Source organism: Psittacula echo (assembly GCF_963264785.1).
Source record: "Psittacula echo genome assembly, chromosome: 6".
NCBI classification, from domain to species: domain Eukaryota; kingdom Metazoa; phylum Chordata; class Aves; order Psittaciformes; family Psittacidae; genus Psittacula; species Psittacula echo.
In genome coordinates this window covers 47,103,755-47,120,651 of record NC_137743.1, presented here as the reverse complement: position 1 = coordinate 47,120,651, position 16,897 = coordinate 47,103,755, and the positions used below count along the sequence as shown (strand labels likewise).

The following is a 16,897-nucleotide window of genomic DNA, read 5'->3' as shown; positions in this document are numbered from 1 at the left end:
TTCAATTTTTCTTTTTTTTTTTTCTCCTTCTTCACCCTTCTTTTAGAGGTCAGGTGTTTAGACATCATTCCCATGCTTCTTGTTCTTCCTTTTCTTTCCCTCTTCCCATCAGTGAGGTGCAGGTGGCTGTAGTTGCCTTGATTTGGGCTTAAGGAATTCAAAGGAATGATGACAAAGGGAAGGCACTCTCCTGCCTGAGATTAGAGCCTCTTGCTCTGCCTGCTCCCCATTATTAAGCTGCTCTTGTCTACCCATCTAATCTATCCAAACAGCTAAATAAAGCTTTAAAAGCCTCCCACAGGTACTTAGAAGCACCAAATGCTAGAAAACTCTACTTATGAGAATTACTTTATAAAAGCTTAGGAGAAAAGTGTGGTATTTTGTTGGAGGCAAATATGTTAGTAGTCATAATGATGAAGCAGAGACAACTATCTGCCTAATACATTTGATATAGCTAGACAGTGTGGAAGCAAGGCTTGGAGTGTAATGAGGGTGCACAGGTATGTTATCCTGTGAAGTAATACTGGGAAAGGCACATCTTCCCTGGTCCAGTTCCCCTGTGAATAACACTACAAGTTAGATATCTTTGGGAAACCAGTTGTTTCTCCTATCTGCAACTGTACCATGGTGGGCAGCCAATGAATGGTTGAAGAATGATGAGGCCCTGGTGATGGTGTATGGATGTGCACACACACACGCACATACACTAAACTTGGCTTTGTTCTTTATTCCTGAATGTCCTTGCAGTGATAGATACACTGTTGAACATAAAGCTATGGATGTAAACTTTTCCCATCCTTGCTCAAGGGGAAGGGGAGGTTAATAAGCAGTTAATAAGATTGAGAAAATTCAGACTTTTTAGAACTAAAACAGTAAATATGTGATGTTGCCCAGTCATTTGAGTTCTGTTTTCTTCATTTGTGTTACCGGCATTAGGCAAACTTTCTATTCAACATGCTAGTATTTTTCAAAGCTTTTGTAGTAATGGAATGTAATGTCCAATACATTCCAATGTATGGAACAATACAATATGTTTCAATGTCCAATGTATTTCTAGTTCTACCAGTATATTTTACATACTTAAAAATGGATGGTTTAATACATGCACACCAATCACGAATTAAAAATGTATTTTGCATTTTTTTCTGTTTCAGAGTGAATGTTGCATCACCACAGAGAGCAGCAATGGCAGTATGCAGTTTTCTAGCGAGAAGTTCTCTCAAGAGCTCATGATTTTTTTCCATCTCGCCTCTTAACATTTCTACTACTCCTCAGACATGGCTCACCACGCGAGGCCTTCCAGATTAGTCAAAAAGGAAGAGTTAGGCAAAAAGAAAACTAACCAGAGCAAAAAGAAATCTAGCCAAGTGAGAAAGAAAACCACAAAGACTTCTACAAAAGCTGTGAGTTCTGGAAAAGGCAAAAAGCCAGCACAAGAAAAAGATGTTAAGAAAAAACAGCAAGAAAAGAAACCAATCATGAGCTCTTCAGGTAGACTTCTCAGGAGCAGTGTAACCAGAACCTTGTCTGGAGCATCTTGGGTGAGTTTGGAGAAAGCTGACAATATCCTCTTTCATAACCAGGATTCTTTCAACATCAATGGCTTTACAATGTCTCTCCGTAACCGATCATTCTCCCGTAAATTGTCCCAAACTCCAACAATTGCAAAACCCAAGAAAGCTGCAGCACAAAAAAGGCTAGAAACAAAGGAAAAACATGAACAAAAAGCTCTGGCAGTAGCAGAAGAAAAAAACTTAGAAGCAGGTGAAAGAGTTTTGAAACATGATTTAGCACAAAATGATTTAGCTCCTCTGCCTATAGAAGATGCACCATGTAGTGCAGGTGAAGAGCCTGCTATCACATGTGCCAGTCAAGACAAAGAGGTAGAAATACCTGAAACAAATGACTCAATTCCAAGCAGTCAGGTAACTGATGATGATACAGAAACATCAGGGGTGAAATATAAGCATGAAGACCTGCCCTGTGAGCAGACACCTAGTGATCTCAATTCAGGTAGTTCAGCTGAAGCATTTGTTGAAGATGCTGCCATTGTGCATCTCTCTTCTCCTTCTGACTCTGCAATCACCTCTGAATCAAACTTGAAGGTGTGCGTAGAGACTCCCTTTGATTTGGTGCCTAGCAGTAAAGAACCTGACTTCAGCTCTGTCAATACCTCACACCTCAGCTCAGCAGTACTGTTAGAAGAGTTGGTCCCACTTGCCAAATCTCACCTTGAAGCAGAGTTGGACCAGGTGCTACCTAGTGAAGAACAAGACTTGCATTCTGCACCTATAGTTACCTCTGATTTTAACTCACAAGAAAATCTATTAGAAGATGCAAGCTCACTTGCAGAGTCCTGCTTGAAGGCAGGCTGGGATTTAGACTCTGAGAGTAAAGATGTAGGTTCAAATTCCAGCTCTGTTGCTGTCATTGAATCAAATTCACTTTTACATTTTGAAGGTGCAAGCTCATTTGCAGAATCCCATATGAAACTGGATGTGGATTTTGTACCCTTTCACAAAGAAGTTGACTCAAATTTGGATTTGAGGTGTACAAAAGAGAATTCAGAATCTGACTCTAAAAACATATTTACAGTATGTGAACCAGTTTCCGATACCTCTTTAAACAATATTGAAGTGGAGGACATTGAACAGCTTGTTAAATGTATCAATGCAGAGACATTAATTCTGAATTCAGGTTATGTCCCTACTTTATCTCTAGATTTAGAAAAAAGCACAGTCAATGAAATCTCTGGTGAAAGCTCTGGACAATTCTCTGAAGGTTTTGTTTCAGAGTTGCCTTCAAGCGTGGAAATCTGTGCTCTTGCCTCAGAAAAAGCCATAAATGCAGATTTGCCAGCTGACTCAAGACTGCAGCATAATGATTATTCATCACAGCTGGGAAGTGTTGGAGTAAGCTTGAATTTGGTTCAGGACAACGTGAGAGACAGCACTGAAGCAGTTGAAGCCTCAGGGCCATCTTCAGTTAAAAATCCAGCTGGTGATTATGCTGTTCCATATTCATCTCTGCTCCCTACGCTAGAGAAAAAGAAACGAAGGCGTTGTGGAGTCTGTGAGCCCTGTCTACGGAAAACAAATTGTGAAGAATGCAGCTGTTGCAGGAAACGCAAAACTAGTCACCGGATATGTAAAAAGAGAAAATGTGAAGAACTGAAAAAGCCACCACCACCTATCATGCTACCTTTTGAGGTAAGCCAAAGAAATTGTGGATTAAGTCATTCTTTTGATGCTTGAGGTACATCTCAAAATGCTACCAAGGGAAACGCAGGTCACTGTACAGTTTTAGAGAGCTTAGGGTTACTGTTGGAGCTAACAGGTTGTATAGTAACTTTCTGTTATCATCTGTAGAGGTATAGATTAAAGTGAGCTGGAGTTTCTCTTACTCTTGATGTGTAAATGCATAAAATCAGAGGTAACTATGGCTTTAACTCTGTGTTCCAGATATTGGCGTAGTGGCCAAAGCAATTAATTCATGGAGGGCATGAAGAGACGAAAAAATTTAAGTGTAAAATGTGGGGAGGGGGAAGAATGAGGGTAGTCTTAGGAGACTATGAGTTGTTAGGGTCTGTATTTCAAAGTGCTCAGGGTTAAAAAGCAAAGGAAGGCAGGCTGTTTGGTCTTTAATTCAGTTAAAGTGATTTGCTTGTGATGACAGATTTGGTGGAAATAAATTTATAAAACTTCAGGACCAAATTGTAGCTGCATTTTCCCCTTTCGCATCTCTCTGCCTTTCTAATTGTCTGTTCTTCTGTTTCTCTCATTTCACTTCTCCTGCCTGTCTCCCTTTGTCTTTTACCACATCCCCCATACATACTTTCTTTTTCTGTGTTTCTCACTCATTTTTCTGATCCATCAGCCTTTTGTAACCCAGGTCATTACTTTTGGAACAAAGAGGAGGGGAAAAGACAGTCTGTATGCCCCTGTGATAACAGCACTGACCTTCTGAGAGATTTCAGTTCAAGATCAGGCTTTACCATCAGGTAAGTATGGAGTTGAACATAGATTTCCCACATCCCAGCTGAATCCCCTGACCTGTGAACTGCAGAGTTAGCCTCTGTGCCATCATGTGCTGCTGAATGTGTTCTACTTCTTATGATCCACTAGTACCTGAGCCACAGAGGGTGAGAGGCTCTCTCGGTAGTTAAGTCACTGGGATGTTTGCCTTGGGATGTCGGAAACTGAGGTTCAAGTCTCTGCACCAGTGTGTACTCTGAGTGGAGCAGTTCACGCTGAGGAGAATGCACCTGCAAAACCTTTCTCAATAGCAGTTTCATTAAAATAGTGTACTCTTACAGCAGGTAGAAATTCCCATCAGCTGCGGAGATCTCAGGAGACCTCCTGTTTTCACTGCTCTGTCCTGTGCTTACCAGGGTTTGCAGAGAAGTCTGTTCTGTTCTTAAGGTAGGCAAGCAGAAAGAAAAGTCCTGTAGCAGTGAGGGGATATAATATATTCCCCTTTGTGGGGGAAGTATATTTTAAGTTATATTTTAAGTTTTAATGTTTAGGGAAGTAGGTTTAGACAACTTGGCTCAGAGTTCATTCAAAAACCTCTTTGTGTGTCAACTGCTCCTGAATGCTCTTGGGAAAAAAAAAAAAACCCGAGGGGAGGGATAGCTCTAATGTGACTTAAGATATGTATATTAAAACAATAAAGGTGATGAAGACAGATCCTGACTTTTTACAGCTGAAGAGTAGTGCTGTTACATCCTTTTCTTAGTCAGTGGGATTGAAGAAGCTTATGGGAGAGAACTGGTGGAGTTGAGGTAGGGAGTGATCTAACAGCCATGGTTTAAAAAGGGTTTTGGCAGGGTTGGTGAAAGGAAGCACTTCAGCTTTTCTGTCAACCTTTGTTTTCCAGGCTAAACATACTTCTTTTCTGGTTGTTCAGGCTGACCTTCTGCTTGCAGATTAGCTTTGCCCCTTCACCTTTGTCCTCTCTGGGTGCTCTGTTTGTTTTCTTTATAAGGTTCCTTGGGTTTACTCTTTTCTTTGACAACTTCTTTTATTTTTTTTTTTTTTTTGGGGGGGTGTGTGCTTTTATTTTACCAAACTGGTCTCATTTTGTACAGTGCATTTAGAGCTGCACCAGGGGCCACCTTCATTTCCTGTTAAATTTTGTATGGAGTTTCAGAGTACTGCATGGAGGAAATGAAGCACTCCTGACATTTAAGAATATGTCAAGTATATTCTTATAAAATTGTCTTTGAATGAAACCTAGTGCTTTCTCAGATATTCTTAGAAGCAAGCCTTGCCTCATTTGTAATTTCTAGAAACTGTGCTCTGAGAAAAAGAAAGAGGAAACTATTTCTACAACGTATGTATGTTGCGAGAACTCTTTAAAGGTGTTGAGATACAGGAGGAGGTGTGGGGGGAGGGGAAATACTATCACTCTGTTCAGCAGTTATCCTTTAGATAAGATTGTAGCATTCTGGAAGGGAATCCCATTGTGTTTTCCCAGACTGGTAGGACTGGGACTGCAACAGATGGGACTTCTGGGACAGTAATGCGTTTCAAATAGAGGGCAGCTGGGGGAAACCCAAAACTGTAGGTCTCTGTCCATGGTATAGAAAGTGAACATATTAAGAGAAGTGAGGTTGGCTTCACTACATTCCTTGCTCAGAAGAGTCATGCGTGTCTCATGTTGGTGGAATGTAACCATTTTTTAGAGGTGATTCACTGGGAGGAGGGTGTAGGGGATAGATGTGCTCTGCATGAGCATAGTTTAAGCACTGGTGTTTTGCCTTAAAGGGAATTATCTCTTCTCATTCTAACTAAACAATGCAAAAGTCAAAGTGAAGTCAACAGGATCTCTGTATGTGAAATGGCTGTAGGATAGCCAGTGCAGGGGTTGGCAGTCTATGCATGCTGTTTTAAAAAGAGAAAGTGTTGGTTTTCCTTAGGAATTTACATGGATTTACAGTTACAGGGCATAAGGCCTGGCTGGTAGAAGCAGTGAATGCAGACTGAAGTGCATATTCCAACACACATGCCCGTATGCGTGCACAAGCATTCTAACCTTGGAGAATATTGCTTGTGTGTTTGGAGCTGGTATTAGTTATGTTACTGTTATTTTCATTAATTCATACATAATAGAGATAAAGATTTGAAAACTATATTGGACTTGAAAAATATCACTTAACAGTAACATGCACGTAAGCCTTCAGTGGTACTTTACCTTCCTGAATGTAACTGGCTTTGCAGAGATGTGATGTCATGAAAGTCTGGATAAAGCGTTGTGGGCTCTAGTTCACAGCCTGTGTGTATAGCAATATTGTTGTATGTAATGTCCCTTCCTGAGGGATTCACATTGTGGCTGGTTAGGAGTTGGTAGAGAAAAATCCTAAAATACATGGGGGAGAAAGCAAGCCAGCTTTGAGGACAGGAGGAAAAGGGGCTTATATTGGGTTACTGTCCCTCTCTGAATGAGTAATGTGGGAATGCTTCACAGTGAAGAGTCTGATAAGTTTACATGGATGAGACTGTGATGCTTCCACCTTTTTTGTCTTTACAAATCTGCTGTTTTCTGAAAGAGTGTAGCAGTTACTGAAGCATATTTCACAGCTATTTTCTATCTGAAAGCATATTTAATTCCAAGAAGTAGTCTGTTTTGCTACCATTGCGTTGCCATGTGTGTCAAGGCTGCCTGAATGCATTGTAGTGTCAGGCCAGGATTTTGTAGGCTTCCAAGCTGGCCTATAGATAGAGAAGGTAGTCCATGACCTGTTTTATTTTCTCCTTGGAAAAAGGATTTCTGTTTTGCACAGGCAGGTGTTGCAGATGTAGCAGCACATGCTTGTGATGAAAACACTGCCTTCTGGGTGCTTGGGGTCATTGATCAAGCTGTGGAGCATGGTGTGCTTGGCTCTGGCTAGGTGGGTGGATGAAGATATCATCTGGCTCCCAGCTGGACAGCGCTCTCCTGGGCATAGCTATCACCCTGTTCCTGGTGGGGGTCAAGCTGAGCAACTCCAGTTACCAAGGAGAACTGAACTTGCAGGGTTTTGTAGCATGCCACCACAGCTCCTTGCCCAAAAGGACATGAGCATACTGAGCTGCTGTGAAACTGCAGCTGTGGGGAGCTGTCATCTCCAAAGGCTTCTTTCTGCAAAGCTTTCCAGGGTGCCTACATTTTAGGGTCCTATCTGGGCAGGGAAGCCCTCTTGGGCTGAAAGCATCTGCCAGGGAGAGCTTTAGTTTGTATTAGGTTACAGACCATTTTAGATTTAGTGGGACCTGGAGTCAATGAACTGACAGAAAAAAAAATCAGGTCACTGGGTACAAGTTCACTGGGTTGACCAAGGTGTCTCAAGACATCTTCTTTAATAGCTGTACTCTGCGTAACATGGAAATATTAAATAACAATAACGGCCTGCTTGCTTGTGGGTTTTTAACACGCTGATGAAAACCCAGACATATTTAAAAAGGATGCTGCAATTCAAGTTGGTTGGGAACTTTCCAGTAAGCCATTCCTTGAATGGAAAATGCTGATTTAACAGGAAGCTTTCAGAGCTACTATCTGTCTTGATGCAACTATTTTGAGGGGAAAGTTTCTCAAGGTTCCAAATGAAATTTCTGCTTAAAACTTGAAAAAGAAAGGGGGAGGGAATTATTAGAACAGCTTGGGTGGTTAGGGCTTTTTGTCTGATGCAGACCAAGGGTTTGAACTTTGGTATCCCACATCCCATCTGTCTCCTCTTGATTTTTTGAAAGGTTTGCTCTGCTTTGGAACATAACCAAGTGTTGAAATCTTAAAAAAAAAATAAATATAAAAAGCAAAATGGAATTCTTGTTTTCTAGCCAGGCCTAGTTATAATCAAGAAATGTGGACTTCGTGGTATTTATTTTACAATAGACTCCAGAAATATTTAAGCCAGATAAATTTTAAAATAAGTGTGCATAAAAACATTCCTCTTGAATACGATACTTGAGAGTTTTGTATGGGCATAGCATATGGGCTAGAGGAGTTGGTAACTTATGGCAAAGATGAGTGAAGGTGTGTACAGCCTACTCTGTGGATGCAGGGCAGGGAGTTGGAGTAGTGCAGTTTACTCTTTACGATTCTATGATTCTGTTTTACGTATGTGTGCTCTGTGGGTACGTGAAATAATTACGACTCATACTGCCATTCTCTGTAATCCTGGTGTGGGCTATTAATGCAGCCTAAATTACAGGGAAATAGATTAGTTAGGGTTATAGTTATTTGCAGAGGATGCATCTAAAAAGTTGCTTCTTCACTGCTCTTCATTGTCTGTGCCAGTTCTTACAGCTTTTACAGGGAAATTTTCATTTGAAGAGGTTTCTTTCCTTCCCTGTTTTTGAGAACAAATCCTAACAGGAGGGGAAACTGCCTGACTAACAAGGAAATCTGAAACTACCACTTCGGTGCTGTCCTGTGCAGGAAGGAACTGGGTACTAAATCAGAACACTGGGTCTTAGCATACAAAATATTTTGTAATTTTTTTTTTTTTGACTGTAAAGCGCCTTAAGTAGCCAAAACTGCAAAGAATAACCGGATCACTGAGTGTATGTACCTTTCTTGTTCTTATTATGCTTGAAGACCCTTGCAGACTTGTGGAATTTTGGAAAACGTTACAAATCAGTACTTTTATTTTACCTGATCCTAAATCCTATTTAATACAGTACTCTGGTGTAACAAATGAGGAACTTAAATACAACGTAGCATTGGGCAACAAAATGGGGAAGCCTTTCTCTGACTTAATTGATGAGCTGCAGAATGAGTTTTGTGTCCACATCTGAGCATTTGCACTACTTAACTGATTTGCACCAATAGCCAGACAGCAATTGCACTTGTAATTTAGCAGTGGTTAAAGGAAACAGTTTTAAAGTGCAGTCTGTAGCTGCTAAAAAGACCTTCATATAGGCTTTTTCCATGTGTTGCACATGGCCAACTTTCTGGTTTGGATGTCAACTGCAAATTGTTTCAGTAAATGCTTCAGTGACTAGTGGTATGTTAGATACCTTGTTATTTGTTTGTTCCCCATGGTTAGAGTGTATCCCTGTGATACTTCAGGCCTTGGTGTGAAAACTTGCAGAGCTGTGACCCCTACTTTCTCTTCTGGGGTAAGAGTTTTTAGCAGGGCCTGTTGTGACAGGATAGGGGGAAATGGTTTTAAACTAAAAGAGGAGAGATTCAGACTGGATATGAGGAAAAAAATTCTTTACAATGAGGATGGTAAAATAGTGGAACAGGTTGCCCAGAGAGGTGGCAAATGCCCTATACCTGGGCACGTTCAGGGCCAGGCTGGATGTTGTTCTGGGCAAGCTGATATAGATGAAGATGTAGGGGGAGTTGGACTAGATGGCTTTGGAAGATCCCTTCCAACTCAAACTATTCTACAATTCTTCAAAACGGATGAACATTTTAAGCAGGTGGAGATGTGGAAAAACAATTGCATTTTGTGTTTGCATGGTGGCCTGTTGCCTTCGCAATCTGTTTGCAGCAGATACTTTCCGTTAGGTGCTGGAGGAATAGATGAAGACGGAGCCTTATCTCACAGCTGGGCTGTGTGGGTTGCACGCAGCAACGGGCTGGGTCCATGTGAGCCTGCTGGGGGTTGAGTACGGTGGCTGCTGGGGTCCTGGCCCCGGGCAGAGATTTTGGAGGGGACTGGTGCCGTGCAGTAGTTCCCTTGGCTTGGTGCAGCTGGTTGAAGGCAGGCCCTTGCCTGCGGCTTCAAGGTTGAACTTGATGATTGTAAAAATCTTTTCCAACCTAGATGATTCTATGATTCCCTCCAGTGAGTGGCGATTTCCACTCTTTCCAGGACGAGCCGGGGTGCAAGGAAGAGCGTTGCCAGTGTGGTGCCCCACGGCACCCTGTTATTCATGGGGAGGGTGTTTGGCCCTGTTGTCTAGTGCTTCGCCGCCCGCCTGCGTGCACACATGCGCATGCACAGGCGCGTACACGTGTGCATGCGGGTGTGCGCACGCGTGCATCCGTGCGGGTGCGCGGACGTGCGTGCCCACGCGCAGGAGCCGTGTCCTCGCCTGACCCCGCCTGCAGCAGCAGCCGCAGCCCTGGTGGAGCCCAAAAGGCCCCGGGGCCGCCGTCCGCGTGGGCGCTTGCCCCGTCCCTCCCCCCGCCGACCGGGCCGTGCTCCGGCTCCGCGTCCGCACGCGTATTAAGTCCGTGCCGCCTCTTGCGGGCGGCCGCTGCGGCTCCCGCACAGGAGACCCTTTGTTTGGGCAGGGCCGGCGCGAGCGCGGGAGGAGGCGGTGGGGGGGGTGGGGTGGGAAGCAAGGGTGGTGGGGGAGCGCTTCGGGCCGCAGCCACCGCATTGGCTGGGGCTGGTTCGCGGCTCCTCGCGCCCTGCCGCGTGTGCGCGCGCGCGCCGCGGAGCGGCACGAGGCTCGCGCCCGCGACGCCGCCTGGAGGAGGGCGCCGCTGCGGCAGGAAGCAAGATGGCCGCCTCGTGGGCGCCGCTGTGAGGAATGCGGGGCACCAGCGAGGCCGGCTCCGGGGGGGCGGCGGCGGGGCCTCTCCCCTCGGCCGTCTGCGGCGGTGGCGGTGGAGGGGCCGCGTAAGAGCCTCCGTCAGCCCTCCAAAGTGCCGCATGTAAAGCATTCAGGGTATATAATAAGCAATATTACAGTTTGATAATAAAATCGGAGGTGCCTTTGTGATCACAACTTACTCTGCAATTTGATGTTTTTTTAGGTTCTAACTGAAAACAAAAGGCCTCAGAGGAGGAAGCAAAGAGTTTTAAAGGTAACCAATAATTGCTTTAATATTTCTCCCCTCCCATTTTTAAGCAGCATTTTCTTGTCATATAGATTAAGAAACCAAAGGGTTAATTTATGGGAAGTGGCGCTTTCCAGCTCTTCAGGAGATTATCCAATTTTAAAAGCACAGAACTTGTTCTTTTTTTTCTCTTTCTTTCCAAGCATGTTGTGTACATATTTGACTCTTTCTGCACAAGTCTGCAGACCAAAAGTTTGCTTTCCATTGCACTGAAGATTCACTTTAATTTCCTCTATTCCTAGTTTCATACTTCCAAAGGTAACAGTTGAATGTTGGTGGGGTGTTTAGTATACAATTTAGTATACAAATTCAACATAAGAAGTCAATGTTACAATGCAAACCAAATTAACAAAAGAGAAATTTTATGCTTACATTACTGTAGTTTTGATTTCCTTTTTTCTTTAAACTTTAGGAAACCTTAAGTGAGACTGAAGATTCTGTGAACTTATATTAGCCTTCAGTCTCGCTTGGTGACACATTTCCTCAAGATTTTAAAGATGGCTATGACAACAAAAGATCGGTTATTCAAATGGAAATGTTTTAGTTTTTATAACAAAATACAGACTTGCTACACTCATGGCTAATGTAGGTTGGTTTTTTTTTTAAAAAAGTAACAAGTAGCACATCAATGTTGCATCTTTCAGTTAGTCTTTAGACTATCTTGAATAGAAATAAGTCACTAATTCTGTTATTGCAAACTAATATTTTGGAGGATGGATGCTGCAAATGAGACGGATGGTATGTGTAAGATGAAGCTAAGGAAAGTGAGAAGAAATACATGTTTAAATTTGTAGAGCTATTCTCTTACACCAGATAAATGTAATATAAGATCGTTTAGAGTTGTTTCAGTACATTAAAATTTCAGAAGTTACTGGATTTGACAAATGCTGAATGTCTGTAGTGTAATTATATTTGAAAACATCCCAATTATCAGTTTTGTCATCACTGTCACACATTACAGAAACTTGCTTAAAAGATGTGTGAGTTTGTAAGATAAAGCAAAGTTAAGGTGGAGCAAGGAGCAGATAACCTTGTGTGACTTGCAAGTATGTCCAGCTTCAAGGTTGTCTGTCTTTTCATGTGGTAGTAGTTGTGCAAGCCATCTCCCTGTTTATTATGCTAACAGTAATTATGATTGTACAACACTAGCACGTGCTTTTATTTCTTGTGTTAAGCAAATGAATCCGTTGAAATGTTAGCATCTTTCATTATGTCATGGGTATGCTTTTAAGTATTCATCTTATGCCCACGTGTACTTAAAACTTTAGCATTTGTTCATCCTATGTTTTGTGCAGTTGATAATAGTGTGCAAAATAAGGAGTGTTTGTAAATGAGTCATTCAGCTTTATAAAGTATGACACCAGTTCTGTCAAAGAGTAGTCTTTTTTTTTTTGTGATAGGTAGCTATGTTGTATTGGGCATCTGTCTACAGTAGGGGCTCATAGCTGAGTCTTCAGTTTTTTGTCTTTGAGTTCATTTTGCCACTGTTTCTAATTTGATGGCAGAGCAGGTTCCTATGATTCTATAATGCTTTCATTTTCTCCCTTTCCAAAAAGCTTGAAGAGTGTTGTTTCCTTGTCTCTTATAGGGCAAGGCTTGTCTCTTTTTGTGAGTGTACGCATAGTATTGCATGTTAGTTGTTGGACTTGTGTTTATTTGTGGTTTAACTTTCCCGTTGCTGAATTGATTCTGCAGTGTTTCCTCTTTGTGTTAGGTACTGTTCTTTATTCTTACTAGTATTTGTCTTTGTTTTCTGGTGCTGAAGTGCGTTTCCTAAGAGTTTGTTCACTTGCATCCAACAAGTAAGGCATGGTACCCCCAAAGGTATCTTATGAAATGTGTAAGTTTGGGTTGGTGGAGTTTTCCTTTGGTTTTGGAGGGAAGAAGGGAGGTCAGTCATCTTAAGTTAGGTTGCAGCTCTCTGATGGCTGCAATAAACTTAGAAAAAGCTACATAATTTGCAGGCTTCTTTACAAGGGCATGTTTATAAATATAATGTTCTGATACATGACTCTCAAACCTGGCTTCTGTTATTGGTGTGATTGCCATGTAAAGTGGTATTGTTGTATCTATTAAATTATAATCTCAACATTTGATCTAATCATCAGTAGTGATTGAGGGTAACTGACCAGTGACACTTTCGAAATTTTAATAGAATGTTTCTTTTTTTTTTCTTTGTATTTTATTCAAATAGTATTGTAAACTTTTAGAAGGAGGATTTGTAGTACTTTCTTCCAATAAGACACAAAGTGAGTATCTTTCTAATCCTCCTAAATTTTTATAGATGCACATTTATTTACTTGGAGGGCTAGTGCCCTCTAATTGTGCTTCTCAGGACCAACATATTTACATATTCTTCTGTACAGGATGAAAATAAGCAGTGCTTTTCTGTTGAAAACAGGTTGGACACATATAAACATTAAGACTAAAAGTGATACATGCTACATTATACTGTACCTTTTGTTTACTATATATCATTTTCCACCCTTGTGTTTTAATGCTCCTTTCTGGTTATTGGAGTCATTTAGGAAATTCTTCTGTGCCATAAATACTGTATTAGGCTCTCCATGTTTATTTTGAAAGAACATCTGAAATATGCATCACATTTAGGCAAATCCTCATTGAAGAAAGGGTCCTTGTGAGTGCTTAGTAATGAATACTAAGGAAGAAATATACCAATGCTTTTTCTTACTGTTTATACTGTGTGTTATCCCCAGTTAAGCAGACATTTCAATTTTATTCCTGATAGTGGAAAGTCTGCATAGAAGAGACACGTACTTAAAAATTCATTCATCTGCATTTCAAAAGACATATTATACACCCTGCTTAACCTACTATAATTTTCCCTTTAGCTACTTAGCAGTGTTCTCACTCCATCTGGGGAGTGCAATGCACCCATCTTTAAAAGTAGGGAAATGTTTGCAGTCGTGCAATTTTATTAACACAGAGCTCAGAGGAATGAAACAGTTGAACATGGCATCATAATTGTCAGGGAAATCTACACTTGTAAAAGATAGATAGAAGTGGCACCAGTAATGAAACCTCATGCAGATCAAGGTACAGCTGGTGAAAAAGTACAATCCGTGATCTTTCTACTAGGTTCTGTGGAGCCAAGGCTACTATTTGGATGGCTGCAGATGTTTGCTGCGTTGATGGAGATTTAAAACAAAAAAAAAAAAAAAAAAAAAAGGAAAAGGAAAAAAAAAGGGGGGAGGAAGAGACTGTGAGAGAGATCCAGAATAATATATGCAGTGCTAAGTGAGTATTATAACTGCATACACATTCTTTGTTCTCTGGCTGATTCTGTTTGTGTGTTTATGCATAAACACTGTAATGGTTATCGTGTGTGCGCCAGAGAAGTGTGAACAACACCTGCTAAACTGCATAAAACCTGTTCAATTTAAGTAAAGCCAAAAGCCAGAAATAACTCAGTACCTAGAATTTCTGGTTTGTTTGTAAACATTGTACTAGCAACCAGTGAAAGTTTCACTTCCACCAAAGCTACAAATATACACTTGAGCACTCTTAATTTTTCTCTCTCCATACAAAGCACAGTCTTTCTTAATCAAAAACAACTTTAAAATATGAAGCTGGTTCAGCAGACCTGCTGTTGCCAATTTATGATGCAGTCTTGGTTTTGCTGCTTAGAGAGATTAAAAATACATCTTTTTTGTCAAGTTGATGTGTTTATGATAATGCTTTAAGTGAGCATGGATTGAACTGATTTTGAACATATACTCTAAATTATGGTATGTTTTTAGTGCAAAATATCTGCAAGAATATTTAGCTGGAAGAAATTAAATTTTATTACTTTTCCCCCCCCCTTTAAAAATAAGATACAAGCAAGTCAATGGATGGGATTGCACTGCAGTGGAATTTTACAGAGGAAGAAGACAGAATGGTGTAATATGTGTTGGAAAGGATGTTGTCCAGAAAATACTGACCTTATTCTTTGTATTTTTTTAAAGGGACACTATCACCTTGGAACATATTCCTTCAATAAATACCAATTAAAATTGCTTTGAGTACTGGTTGAAAGTGTGATTGTTTCTTATGTGCCTTCTTGGTCCATTTTTTTGGTAGGGAGGGCTTACTTTTGGTATGCGAGTGGCCTAAACAAATTAGTTAACATTTATTTTTCAGAATAAGATCAGTTACTAACTTAGTTGTTAATTTAGTTAAAAAAATAAAAATCTAGGTATCATTTTTTTTGGGAAAAAAAATCTTGTGCTTTTTCAAGCTGGATATGTGTCTGTCTAAATGGGATCAATTTTATTTTCACTCTTGATAAGCTCATGCACCTTGCTCAATGTGCGCAGGCATGATTATCATTGTAATTTAGTAGCACATTTGCATGTGCAGCTTTTCCAACACTTTCACATGAATGCATTCGTGAACATATGAAGCACTTCCATATTTTGTTTGTACAGTATTGCTAAGACTACTCAAGTATGTAGACATTTTTTTAATGGAGTCCAAACAAAGAATGCCTTTGTAAATAAATGGTCTGTAAATTATTCATCTTACTCTAGTAATTTTCTAATCCTTAATTTTTCCAGCAAGTTTCGGGGGGGTGGGGGTGGGGTGGGGGGGTGTTGAAGCCTGTCCCTTGAGGACTTTCCCCTGTGGTGCAGTGAGCTGGATAGAATGCAGAGATGCTCTCCTTCGCTCGCCCTCCTACTCCTGCAGAGCACTTTAGGGCTCCCTCTCCCATCTGCCTCCTTTTCAGGACCCATGCACTGCTTGCTCAGCTGCACCATCATGCTACTCTTTGTCCACACAGCCCACTTCCCAAAATGCTGAGGGAAGGGGCACTGTTGTTTGAGAGGAGGACAGAGAGAAGTAGGGTTTTCTGGTTTAACTCATTTGTTAGATGGGCAGTTGTGAAGATAGTGCTGCTCCTTGGAGGATGGAGGAGGCAGAGGCATAATGAGTCTGGGAACAGTTAAGGACAGGGTGAAACTAATGATTACAGTAGTTTTGGAGGGGAGTTGCATGTTTTGAATACCTATTTGTAGATCTTGCTGTCACTGTGTTTTAGTGCAGTGTTGGGTCTTCCACTTCAGTGGATTTAGAGAAGGAGCCTCTTAAAAGGGTAGAAAATGTGTTTGTGACCAAAAATGTTGTAAAATAATCACTAAAAGAAACATAGTTTGTGGGAAGAAGGAGCTGCATGTGTAGGTGAAGGCCAGTTGCATGAGTATATTGATACATTGTTTAGATCTTCTTAACTACAGCATTACGCAGTAAACTCTGATTTCCTATTCCAGGTGTGTTGTTTTGTTGATGCTACTTGTATTTGCTACTGAATTATGAGCTTTATTAATGCTTGTACTGGTTTTATGTATGTAGGCATTGAAATAATTGAGATGGCTTTGCAAATTCCAGAAATCTGTTGTCAGTTTGCTGTTTGTACATACATTCCTAGATAGATATCTAGAAAATGCTTTGAAAATAGGCACTATGTGTTTAGAATCTGATACCATGTTGCTAGGCAACTTTGTTTATTGCTTTTAACTGATGTAGGAAAAAACCAGTGAGAAGGCCTGAATGCATTTGAGCAGCAGCAGATTTTAATTTCTGTGATTTATTTTTTTTTCTTTCTGTGATGTTGTACTAAATTTTTTGTGCAGTGTTACGGAGTATGAGAAAGTTAATTTAGCACATACTACTGCAGCAAACTTTGCCATTGACATTACTAGGAGCTTTGCCTATGTAGAGACCAAAAGATATAAATCCTATTGAAGTAAGTTCCATTTGGGAGGTAAAAAGAATCCATAAGTTCTTAGAAAGATGTGGGGTTTTTTTGATGTCAAATACATGAAACTTAACCAACATCAAGAAAACAGGAATTATACATAAGGAACAAATAATAATCACTTTTCATTGACTTATATATAAATTAATATATAGAATGTATTTGGCTGACCTTGTTGTCTTAACAGCTTTAATATTCAGCCTTTAAGAATACTAGGATTATTCAAGGCTGATTTAAAATTGACTGGTTTGTGTCTTGACACTTGACTGTGAATTTCTTTCTCAGTCAGTGTTTTGTTGGTGTTGTCTGTATTGTGTTATAATTTAATTGATGCTGTGGAATAAAATTTGGCTTTAC

General features: G+C 40.7%; 1 protein-coding gene across 1 annotated transcript in view; it reads left to right on the top strand.

Moving 5' to 3' along the window:
- Positions 1 to 1,277: 1,277 nt before the first annotated feature.
- Positions 1,278 to 16,897, top strand: part of TET1 (tet methylcytosine dioxygenase 1) — a gene marked incomplete at its 5' end in the record, with an annotated part of 68,364 nt that continues 52,744 nt past the window's right edge. The window contains 2 exons of the mRNA XM_080621434.1: positions 1,278 to 3,209; positions 10,699 to 10,749. Of these exons, the coding sequence (XP_080477560.1) occupies positions 1,278 to 3,209; positions 10,699 to 10,749 (1,983 nt within the window). The remainder of the gene's footprint in view (positions 3,210 to 10,698; positions 10,750 to 16,897) is intronic.